Source organism: Aotus nancymaae, unplaced genomic scaffold, assembly GCF_030222135.1.
Source record: "Aotus nancymaae isolate 86718 unplaced genomic scaffold, 86718_ANA_hifiasm-v0.15.2.pri h1tg000010l, whole genome shotgun sequence".
Classification (NCBI taxonomy): domain Eukaryota; kingdom Metazoa; phylum Chordata; class Mammalia; order Primates; family Aotidae; genus Aotus; species Aotus nancymaae.
The window spans coordinates 38,582,982-38,595,907 of NW_026988421.1; the positions used below are offsets into that span (position 1 = coordinate 38,582,982).

A 12,926-nucleotide genomic window follows, 5' to 3' on the forward strand; every position below is an offset into this window, starting at 1 on the left:
GCAGGGAATTGATCACATACAAGGAAACTTAACATACTGAAGTCTAATATACATACGACTAATATACTTTTTAAAATAGCAATAAATACCACTAACTGAGGTTTGGAAACTTATTAAGAATGTTTTCATATAACACAGAAATAAAAATATATTCCTCTTTATAAGGTAAGAAGATTAATTTCCCAGGTATGGGCTTTAAGGTTTACCAAAGTTGTGTTGGATGGACTAAATGTTGAAAACGTCTTACAGCTACTTTCATTTTACTGAGCAAGTATGGCTACAATATTCAATATTTCAAACTTCAAACTGCATTCTTTATCACTATTAGACTCAGAACTACATTGTTTTCCTGCAATTGTGGTTTATTGTAATATCTTAATCCATTTTCTCAAAGACCATTCAACACATTTATACTATTCCAGTAATTACCATGCTACCCAGAAAAACAAGTGAACAGTTTATTAAGAATTAAATGAGGGTATGGAATGTGATACAGTCTAAGTAAGACACTGAAGATGGGTATAATAGTACTACTTGCACAAAAAGTTAAATTTCACTTCAAAAAAAAAATCACAAGACAAAAGAAAAAGCAATTCCATCATTATAAAATAAGCTATTTCATGCAAAGTACTAATCCTCCCCACCCCCAAAACCCCAACTTCCCAACAAACAAAAAGCTATCTGAAAACACTGCCATGCTAACATATTAACCACAGTATATTCATTCATGGAAAAACACACTCATCAAGCAATGGATTAGATGAAATAACACAGTTTGCAATATTGTAAACTCATAGACCACAATGATTTTACATGAAAAGCAATTCCAGATTCACTCATAGGGTGAGTAATATGGGCTAAATGTTGAGAGATAATGTAAATATAAACCCCATTAATTCTCTCATTATCTTCTAATTATAAAACCTGGAAACTTAGATAATCTGAAAAATTTATATAAAATTTGGCATACTCCATTTGTGTTCCAAGAAATGACTTTAGGATCATATTCATAATTACTAGAGAGCTGTATAAAAAGCACTTCAACGTCAGGATTTGACCTCTTAAATAACGACCATAATTTACATCATAGAAACAACTCCAGAAATGCATTTACTCTGATTAACTCTTATTCAGGACAAGAAACATGATTTTCTAGCACTTTATGTATAAGTTACTGCAAAGGGCCAGTTAATTTACAGACTGAATAAAATGCAAAATAAAGGTGAACTGGTACAGAGAGTGATGGGGAATGTCCTCGTTAAGTGAGTAAAGATCTTCCCTCGACTTTGGAGGGAGCTACAGTCAACAAATAAAATAGACTGCCAAGCCGTAATGCACGTACGTCTCTGTAATAAGATGCTTAAGCATGCTTCCTGGAAAAGAGGTTTATATTAGAAAATAGGAATGGCATTTTATGGGACAGCATTTCCTTCTATAGCTGCCAAACTGAACACAGGCCTAGTCACCATATGGTGCACAAACTGAGAGCATATTTCCAATTGGGCATAACGTCATGGAGAGGCAACCCAGGAGCAAGTAGCACCTGTTTCACTGTACTTGCCCATTCAGGAGGCCTGGAGGGGACTGAGACAACTACAGTTTATAGTTCTGGGTTGAGTTTACCCATGATGTATAGTTTGGCTATAAACATAGCAATAAAACCAAGTAAAAAAGAATGGAAAAAAAAATACTTAGGATAAAAAACTACCCAGTCTTTTATCTACCCAAAAAAATAGTTGGCTATTTTTTTTCCCTTTAGATTTAAGGTAATTAGAATACATTGGGAAATGATTTAGGATTACCCCCACCTTGGAAATGTAACATCTTACTTAAGTTCCATGAAAAGAACACAGTAATTGTTCAATAGCAAGATTTAGTTTCTCTAAAAAACAGGAGCACTTTGCTCTACTTTTCACAGAATGACTTTAGAAAATTTTCCAACATGAAAGCCAGAAATTGAGGCCAGTAAAGAAGCTTCTTTAGTAATCAGGACCTATCATAGTTAGAGCTCTTTGGAATGTGTCTTATACATACAAAAGTGTCACAAATTAAATCTTCAGCATATTTGTAAGTTCTATGAGAAAGATTTCTAATGACAGATAAAAGCTCTCATCAGCAAATTAAATCTGATAAATCAATCTTTCCCAACTAACAACTCAACATAGCGTCTGGAATCAAATGTAAAGATCACTCAATCATGATGATGCAAGATGAAGTACAGATGAACAATACATATGAAAAAATTTTGTAAACCGCTGCAGTTCTAAAACAGATTTATATTACAAAGCAATGTAAATAAATATTGGGCTAGTACAAAAGCTCTTATTTACAGTTTTACAAATGAAATTGTATTCAGTGTAAATGCTGTGTTTTAAAGAACACAGTACTGTATTAGTAAAATGAGCTGTTGAGGGCATTACAGTTTCTGTTAGAATCAATGAATAATGTATAAAAGGTTCAAGTTAACTCTGTTTATAATTTAGTACAGACAAACCCAGTTTAACCTGGAATGGCATCTGTTAAAGTGCTGAAAAACAGGAAATATTTAGAAAACACTGTACATTATTAAAGCTTTATCAAGTCAGAATGTTAAACTTCTTTCACATTTTTATCCTTTTGCTATAGGCTTGTAGGGCAAGATGATTTTTTTTTTTCAGCAAAGGAGTAAAACTTAGAGGCCACTGCTGCTTTGATGATTTTAGGTTCAGTGGAATTAGTTTCTTAAAACAACTATTTATCCATCAACCATACCTTCAGGTCTCATAATCTGGTAAGTAATTAAATACTCAGGATAAGCCTGGAAGAGAAAGAAATTCAAATAATGGTACACAAATTTTCTTGAAAGATAAATAGACTTACTGTAAGTATTCCTAACGTTAGGGAGGAGGCTCTAAATTAGTGTTGTAGATCAGAATCATCTAGGGACATTTTCTCAAAACATCTTTACCCTGACTACAATCCTTTTGATTTTCAATCAGCAAGTCTAGGATCAATACTAAGTTCATGTCTGATTTTAGTAACTGAGGTGATTCCAATACCTACCCCCAGTTCAGAACACTGCTCTAGAACTACTTTTGGCTGGATCTATGCCACTGAGAGCAAAACACAATTATATACTTCTTTGCTACAGACAGGCTAACTGTTAAATACAAGATTTCAATAATTTATAAGAGCTAAAATAATCCGGTACAATTGGCAAAATTTGAATAAAGTCTGTAGGTCAGATATAATTACCTCAATGGCATTTTCCTGATTTTGATAAATATAAGGGAATATTCTTGTTTTTAGGAAATTTACATGGAAGCAGTTAACGGTAAAGGGACATGTCCTGCAACTTACTCTCAAACAGTTCACAAAAAAATATGTATACATACACAGGGAAGGAAGAATGATAAAGGAGAAAAAAAGAGAATGATAAAATGTTAACATTTAGGAAATCTAGGTAAAGGTTATAAGGGGATTCTCTTTACTATTTTTGTAACTTTTCAAGTCTGAAATTATTTCCAAATAAAATTTTTAAAAATCCAGTTCTTAAGGCAATAATATGTCTTGTCAATTCAAGGGATTAGTAAAAAGTTAAAGTATGTCTCTCGAGCATTTTTGAAGATGAACAAATAGAACTGTATTACCTGTTCTCCTCTGTAAATAACATATTCAGCTAATGCTAGGCCATTTACACTGGGCCTACCAGTGACTGAGTGATGACCTGGAGGAGAATGTGCCATTTTCATTGCACTGAACTGCAGGAAAGACTTTCCCAAGGTTACCCGGCAAAAGAGCAGTTGCCTATAACATGAAAAGGAAAATATCACCCTGAAGGCAAATTTGACACATAAATATGACAATCTGTGGACATGGCATAAGTTTTAAAAATTTATTTATACATAAATATTTATGATTGTTTTTATCATTTCACCCCTAAAAGAACTTTTTAAGAATCTCTTCTACTACTCTTATTAATGAAATAATTTGTCACTTTAGTCCTTATTTTAACTACCTGAAAAATGTAATAACCCTATAGAGATGCAGACTCTACCACCTTGTTTATATCTCAGCAAACACACAAGTCACTGGCCAAGTGGGAAGATGGCTTAGGGGCCTTCCATCAAGTGGCTTGCAAGTTGGACACATATCTAATTAAGTCCAGTTGATTTTACCTTCAAAATACATTTGAGGCCGGGCGCGGTGGCTCAAGCCTGTAATCCCAGCACTTTGGGAGGCTGAGGCGGGTGGATCACAAGGTCAAGAGATCGAGACCATCCTGGTCAACATGGTGATACCCCATCTCTACTAAAAATACAAAAAATTAGCTGGGCATGGTGGCACGTGCCTGTAATCCCAGCTACTCAGGAGGCTGAGGCAGGAGAATTGCCTGAACTCAGGAGGCGGAGGTTGCAGTGAGCCAAGATCGCGCCATTGCACTCCAGCCTGGGTAACAAGAGCGAAACTCTGTCTCAAGAAAAACAAAACAAAACAAAAAAAACATTTGAAATCCATTTACTTTTCTTAATTCTACTGTCACCATTAAGTCAAATCACTGAAATTTTCCCCTGGACTATCATACAATGGCTTCTAAAACAGTCTTCTGTTTCTACTCTAATTCCTGTCCATATCTTTCCCATCCAAGTAATTAAAACAAATAAAAATCAGATCAAGTCACTTTTCTGCTTAAAACCTTTTAGAGGCTGCTGACTGTACTTCGGAGAAAATCCAAATTCCCCACAGTGGCTCCAGTTTCTCTAATCTCATTTTATGTTCATTATGTCCCATGCACATTAGTTTTTTTCTTTTCTTCACAAAGGCCAAACTTCCTTTACTAATGGTCCCCATCCATGTAATTTTCACCACCACTGGAATGGTATCTATTTTACCACTCTTCCACTCGCTGACACCCACTCAATTTTCAGACTTCAGCTGAAATGTTACTTCCTTAGATAGGTCTCTCCTTACGACCAGTTTCAGTAGATTACCCTCCCATTTCTCTCAGGCATGTGATTGGCCTTTCTTAGTTTCAAACAACCTTTTAGTATTGCGTCAGTTTCTTTTTAGAAAATAACAGGAGATTTTGGTAGACTAGTTGATGGTTCTATCTTCCAAAGAAGAGGGAGGTATTAAAATGTTGCTCATTACTAATAATCAGAACTATTTAGCCTTCAGACTATATATGACAAGTAAAAACAGCAGTGTTCAATGTACAAAATCTCAGAAAATTACATGCCTCCTAACCAGTCTAATTTATGATCTAAAATAGAAGTGGGTGGGAAGTCATACATAGGAGGGCCTACTGCATACCACCTATGCAAGTCTAAATTTAGAGGGATAACAGTAAAAACAAAACAAACACAAAGAAAGAACTTGTTTCCCTCCACGACTGCAATTCTTTGGCTCTGGAGCCCTTTGAAATCAGCTGGGAAGCTTTTAAAAATTCTAATATCCAGATCAGGCCTCAGACCAATTAAATGAGACTCTCTGAGGTTGGAACACAGGCATTAATAGTTTTTAATATTCGCTAGGTGATTCCAATGTGCTGCCAAGGTGCAAAGTATTGCTCTAGGGTTTTTTTCTAGATCAGTGGTCAGAAATACAGCGTCACGTCTGGGAACTTGGTAGATACTCAAATTCTAAAGCCCCACCCCAGATCTACTAAATCAGCAACTGAGGAGGTGGCGAAAAGAATCTGTTTAAATAAGCCCTCTAGGTGATTCTGATGCTTGATAAACTATGCTCTATATGTTCAATAAGCAGTGCCCTAACTGTGGAATAAATCTCAGGAATTAATCTTATTGGATTTTTCAAATGGCATAACTTTTTGCCTATAAGGATTTTATAAGTTAGGGCCAAGTTACTGAAATGATTTTTAACAAGTGATTTAGAACAGGTAATTAAAAGTGGGAAAAAAAGTACAAAGTAGTTATTTGATTATTATTTGCTTTCAAAAAGGATAGATGCTTTAATTGTAACTTCTAACAGTAAATTGAGGATTAGGACTCAGGCACTGCCATAAAAGACTCGACAAATAATGCCATTTTAGCATTTGAATACTAGATTTTTGAAGAGTCCACAGAGTCCTATAATATTCAAGGACTACAATAAAGCCTCTTTCATACCTAATGTTACTTTCTACTCAGTATGCTTCAAGGCAGCAGGTATTCTAATGATTAAATTAGTTAAATAGGTCAAGTGCTTAAATTATAATTGGCCTATACAGATCACTTAATAAATATTAGCAATTATAATCAGTGAGAGGGCCAAAAGCAACCTAAAACATGCCTAGCTTGCATTCTTAAGGCTGTCCAACATAATGCTTTGCTCTAAAAAATGTAACTAGTTCTTATCTGATTATTATAAAAATAATGAGAACAAGTGATGTCTTACCTGTGGCAAATGTAACAAGATCTGTCTTTGTGAACTGGACACCCAGTACCTCCTCCAATTCCATATACATATTGATTGCTTTTGGAAGAGTTTTCAGCAAAATAGATGCCAGCTCCAAACATGCCACCTATGTATGCATGCCTTTCATCAAAGCCTTTGTGGATAATTGCATTCACAAAAGGAGACCCTGAAATACATATAGATGGATGACAACAATTTAAAATTTATCTTAAAAGCAAAAAACGAGTTTCTTAGAAACAGAATTCTTAAATATACAACCCCACCACAATAAAGCCAGAACAAAAAAGGGTAACCAGATAACTGTCAGCCAGCTTACTATTTTAGAATAAAGAACTGCTGGAGGAAGATCCAAGATGGCCGGTTAGGAGCAGTTCAGGATTGCAGCTCCCAGTGAAAGTGCAGAGGGTGAGTGGATGCTGCATTTCCAGACGGATTTTTATTGCCCACAGACCAGGAGAATTCCAGGCGGAGGAGCCCCGCGGGTCGCCAGCGCGGCTGTTTTGCTGGCGCCCTGGTGCGGCGGTTCTCCGTACAAAACACACTGGTCTGGGTCTGGCGAGTGGAGGTCCGGGAACACAGTTGCCCATTCATCTGATTAAAAAAGGGGACTGAAACAGGGAGCCAGGCCATGAGATTCCCGGGCAAAAAAGTGCCACGAATCTCAGAGCTGCTGTTTCAGCCAGCGCAGTGGGTCGCCGCACAGGAAATCATACAGATCCTGGCGCCTTTTCAACAGGCAACCAGAACACCTGGGAGAGAGCCGACCGTTCAACTAAAAAACAAAAGGCTCTGAAGGCAGGGAGCCAGGTGATCAGGCCCGGCTGGTCCCATCCCCACAAAAACAAAAACAAAAACAAAAAACCAGCAATTGGAAACGGTCTGGATTGAGAGTTTCACAGCAAGCACAGCTGAACCCAGGATGGTCCAGCTCTGTGGGGGAGGGGCGTCTGCCATTACCGAGGCACTCCACCACTACGGAGGCAGACCACCATTGCTGAGGCAGCCTGCCGTTGCTGAGGCAACCCACCATTACAGAGAGAGTCCGTCATTACAGAGGCGGGCCACCATTCCCGAGGCAGTTCTAACTACACCCATATAAACAGGACTGCAGGGAAGTTCACAGGGCAGCTGGGTGAAGCCCACAGCAGCTCAGCAAAGCCTCTGCAGGCAGACAGTGACTAGGCTGCCTCCTTGCCGGGCAGGGCAGCCCTGAAAAAAGGCAGCAACACAGCAGAAACTCATAAATAAAGCCCTAACTCCCCGGGACAGAACACCTGGGGAAAAAAAAGGGGTTTATAAGTTCTGCTGCAGCAGACTTAAACGTACCTGCCCAGCAGCTCTGAATGAACAACAGAGCTCACAGCTCAGCACTTGAGCTCCTATAAAGGACAGACTGTCTCCTCAAGCAGCTCCCTGACCCCCGTATATCCAAAGAATCACCTCATAAAGGAGAGCTCAGACTGACATTTGGCAGGTATCCTTCTGGGACAAAGCAGAAGAAACTGGTAGCAACCTTTACTGTTTTGCAGCTGCTGCAGGTGATCCCCAGGCAAGCAGGGCCTGGAGTGGACCTCAGCAGTCCTACAGCAGAGGGGCCAGACTGTTAGAAGGAAAACTAAGAAACAGAAATAACTTCATCATCAACAAACATGACGTCCACTCAGAGACTCAATCAGAAAGTCAGCAACTACAAAGACGACAGGTGGATAAATCCACAAAGATGGGAAGAAACCAGCGCAAAAAGGATGAAAACACCCAAAACCAGAACACCTCTCCTCCTACAAGGGATCACAACTCCTCACCAGCTAGGGAACAAGACTGGATGGAGAATGAGTGTGATGAAATGACAGAATCAGGCTTCAGAAGGTGGGTAATAAGAAACTTCTGTGAGCTAAAAGAACATGTTCTAACCCAATGCAAAGAAACTAAGAACCTTGAAAAAAGATTTGATGAAATGCTAACAAGAATGGACAACTTAAAGAGGAATATAAGTGAATTGATGGAACTGAAAAATACAACACGAGAACTTTGTGAAGCATGCACAAGTTTCAACAGCCAAATTGACCAAGCAGAAGAAAGGATATCAGAGGTCGAAGATCAACTCAGTGAAATAAAACGAGAAGGTAAGATTAGAGAAAACATGGTAAAAAGGAATGAACAAAGTCAACAAGAAATATGGGACTACGTGAAAAGACCTAATCTACATTTGATAGGTGTACCTGAATGTGACGAAGAGAATGAATCCAAGCTAGAAAATACTCTTCAGGATATTATCCAGGAAAACTTCCCCAACCTAGCAAGGCAGGCCAATATTCAAGTCCAGGAAATACAGAGAACACCACAAAGATATTCCTCAAGAAGAGCAACCCCAAGGCACATAATCGTGAGATTCACCAGGGTTGAAATGAAGGAGAAAATGCTAAGGGCAGCCAGAAAGAAAGGTCAGGTTACCCACAAAGGGAAGCCCATCAGACTCACAGCAGATCTCTCAGAAGAAACCCTACAAGCCAGAAGAGAGTGGGGGCCAATATTCAACATCCTTAAAGAAAAGAACTTTCAACCCAGAATTTCATATCCAGCCAAACTAAGCTTCATAAGTGAAGAAAAAATAAAATCCTTTGAGAATAAGCAAGTACTCAGAGATTTCATCACCACCAGGCCTGCTTTACAAAAGCTCCTGAAAGAGGCACTACACATAGAAAAGAACAACCAGTACCAGCCACTCCAGAAACACACGAAATGGTAAACAGCATCAACACAATGAAGAATCTGCATCAACTAATGGGCAAAACAACCAGCTAGCATCAAAATGGCAGTATCAAATTCACACTTAACAATATTAACCCTAAACGCAAATGGACTAAATGCCCCAATCAAAAGACACAGACTGGCAAACTGGATAAAAAGCCAAAACCCATCGGTGTGCTGTATCCAGGAAACCCATCTCACATGCAAGGATACACAAAGGTTCAAATAAAGGGATGGAGAAAATTTACCAAGCAAATGGAGAGCAAAAAAAAGCAGGAGTTGCAATTCTCATCTCTGATAAAATAGACTTTAAAGCAACAAAGATCAAAAGAGACAAAGAAGGACATTATATAATGGTAAAAGGATCAATGCAACAAGAAGAGCTAATGATCCTAAATATATATGCACCTAATACAGGAAAACCCAGATACATAAGGCAAGTTCTTAATGACTTACAAAGAGACGTAGACTCCCACACAATAATAGTGGGAGACTTTAACAGCCCATTGTCAATATTAGACAGATCAACGAGACAGAAAATTAACAAAGATATCCAGGACTTGAACTCAGACCTGGACCAAGCAAACCTAATAGACATTTACAGAACTCTCCACCCCAAATCCACAGAATATACATTCTTCTCAGCACCACATCACACCTACTCTAAAATTGACCACATAATTGGAAGTAAATCACTCCTCAGCAAATGCAAAAGAACGGAAATCATAACAAACAGTCTCTCAGACCACAGTGCAATCAAGTTAGAACTCAGAATTCAGAAACCAACCCAGAACCGCACAGCTTCATGGAAACTGAACAACTTTCTCTTGAATGTTGACTGGATAAACAATGAAATGAAGGCAGAAATAAAGATGTTCTTCGAAACCAATGAGAACGAAGACATCACATACCAGAATCTCTGGGACACATTTAAAGCAGTCTCTAGAGGAAAATATATAGCAATAGGTGCCCACATGAGAAGCAAGGAGAAATCTAAAATTGACACCCTATCATCAAAATTGAATGAGCTAGAGGAGCAAGATCAAATAAACTCAAAACCTAGCAGAAGACAAGAAACAACTAAGATCAGAGCAGAACTGAAGGAGACAGAGACACAAAAAACCCTTCAAAAAATCAATAAATCCAGGAGCTGGTTTTTTGAAAAAATCAACAAAATAGACCACTAGCCAGATTAATAAAAAAGAAAAGAGAGAATAACCAAATAGATGCAATAAAAAACGGTAAAGGGGATATCTCCACAGATTCCACAGAAATTCAAACCATCATCAGAGACTATTACAAACAACTCTATGCACATAAACTAGAAAACCTGGAAGAAATGGATAAATTCCTGGACACTTGCCTCCTCCCAAGCCTAAACCAGGAAGAAGTCGAAACCCTGAGTAGACCAATAACAAGGTCTGAAGTCGAGGCGGCAATTAAGAGCCTACCACCCAAAAAAAGCCCAGGTCCAGATGGGTTCACAGTCGAATTCTACCAGACATACAAAGAGGAGCTGGTACCATTCCTTCTGAAACTGTTTCAAATAATCCAAAAAGAGGGAATCCTTCCTACATCATTTTATGAGACCAACATCATCCTGATACCAAAACCCAGTAGAGACTCAACAAGAAGACTACAGGCCAATATCCATGATGAACATAGATGCAAAAATCTTCAATAAAATACTGGCAAGTCAATTGCAACAGCACATCCAAAAGCTTATCCACCATGATCAAGTAGGATTCATCTTGGGGATGCAAGGCTGGTTCAACATACACAAGTCTATAAACGTAATTCACCACATAAACAGAACCAAAGACAAAAACCACATGATTATCTCAATTGATGCAGAGAAGGCCTTTGACAAAATTCAACAGCCCTTTATGATAAAAACCTCAATAAACTAGGTATTGACAGAATGTATCTCAAAATAATAAAAGCTATTTACGACAAACCAACAGCCAATATCATACTGAATGGGCAAAAACTGGAAGCATTCTCTTTGAAATCTGGCACTAGACAAGGATGCCCTCTCTCACCACTCCTGTTCAATACAGTACTGGAAGTTTTAGCCAGATCAATCAGGCAAGAAAAAGAAATAAAGGGTATTCAAATAGGAAAGGAGGAAGTCAAATTGTCTCAATTTGCAGACGACATGATTGTATATCGTCTCAGCCCAAAATCTCCTGAAACTGATAAGCAACTTCAGTAAAGTCTCAGGATATAAAATCAATGTGCAAAAATCACAAGCATTCCTATACACCAATAATAGACTTAAAGAGAGCCAAATCAAGAATGAACTGCCATTCACAATTGCTACAAAGAGAATAAAATACCTAGGAATACAACAAGGAACGTAAAGGACCTCTTCAAGGAGAACTACAAACCACTGCTCAATGAAATAAGAGAGGACACAAACAGATGGAGAAACATTCCATATTCATGGTTAGGAAGAATCAATATCGTGAAAATGGCCATACTGCCCAAAGTAATTTACAGATTCAACACTATCCCCATCAAGCTACCAATGACCTTCTTCACAGAACTGGAAAAAACCACCTTAAACTTCATATGGAACCAAAAGAGAGCCCGCATAGCCAAGTCAATTCTAAGCAAAAAGAACAAAGCGGGAGGCATCACACTACTGGACATCAAACTATACTACAAGGCTACAGTAATCAAATCAGCATAGTACTGGTACCAAAACAGAGATATAGACCAATGGAACAGAACGGAGGCCTCGGAGGCAACACAACATATCTACAACCATCCGATCTTTGACAAACCTGATAAAAACAAGCAATGGGGAAAGGATTCCCTGTTTAATAAGTGGTGTTGGGAAAACTGGCTAGCCATATGCAGAAAGCAGAAACTGGACCCCTTCCTGACACCTTACACTAAAATTGACTCCAGATGGATTAAAGACTTAAACATAAGACCTAATACCATAAAAACCACAGAAGAAAATCTAGGCAAAACCATTCAGGACATAGGTGTAGGCAAGGACTTCATGACCAAAACACCAAAAGCATTGGCAACAAAAGCCAAAATAGACAAATGGGACCTAATCAAACTCCACAGCTTCTGCACAGCAAAAGAAACAGTCATTAGAGTGAACTGGCAACCAACAGAATGGGAAAAAATTTTTGCAGCTTACCCATCTGACAAAGGGCTGATATCCAGAATTTACAAAGAACTAAAACAGATTTACAAGAAAAAAACAAACAAGCCCATGCAAAAGTGGGCAAAGGATATGAACAGATACTTTACAAAAGAAGACATACATGAGGCCAACAAACATATGAAAAAATGTTCATCATCACTGGTCATTAGAGAAATGCAAATCAAAACTACATTGAGATACCATCTCACGCCAGTTAGAATGGCGATCACTAAAAAATCTGGAGACAACAGATGCTGGAGAGGATGTGGAGAAATAGGAACACTTTTACACTGTTGGTGGGAGTGTAAATTAGTTCAACCATTGTGGAAGACAGTGTGGCGATTCCTCAAGGACCTAGATATAGAAATTCCATTTGACCCAGCAATTCCATTACTGGGTATATATCCAAAGGATTATAAATCGTTCTACTATAAGGACACATGCATACGAATGTTCATTGCAGCACAGTTTACAATAGCAAAGACCTGGAACCAACCCAAATGCCCATCGATGATAGACTGGACAGGGAAAATGTGGCACATATACACCATGGAATATTATGCAGCCATCAAAAACGATGAGTTTGCATCCTTTGTAGGGACATGGATGAACCTGG

At 38.3% G+C, this 12,926-nt stretch overlaps 1 protein-coding gene across 1 annotated transcript in view; it reads right to left on the reverse strand.

Moving 5' to 3' along the window:
* Positions 1 to 444: 444 nt before the first annotated feature.
* The window catches only part of TNKS2 (tankyrase 2), a 71,404-nt gene continuing 58,922 nt past the window's right edge, over positions 445 to 12,926 (reverse strand). The window contains exons 25-27 of the mRNA XM_012454767.3: positions 6,376 to 6,562; positions 3,630 to 3,786; positions 445 to 2,797 (exon numbers count right to left, since the gene is read on the reverse strand). Of these exons, the coding sequence (XP_012310190.2) occupies positions 2,735 to 2,797; positions 3,630 to 3,786; positions 6,376 to 6,562 (407 nt within the window). The 3' untranslated portion in view covers positions 445 to 2,734. The remainder of the gene's footprint in view (positions 2,798 to 3,629; positions 3,787 to 6,375; positions 6,563 to 12,926) is intronic.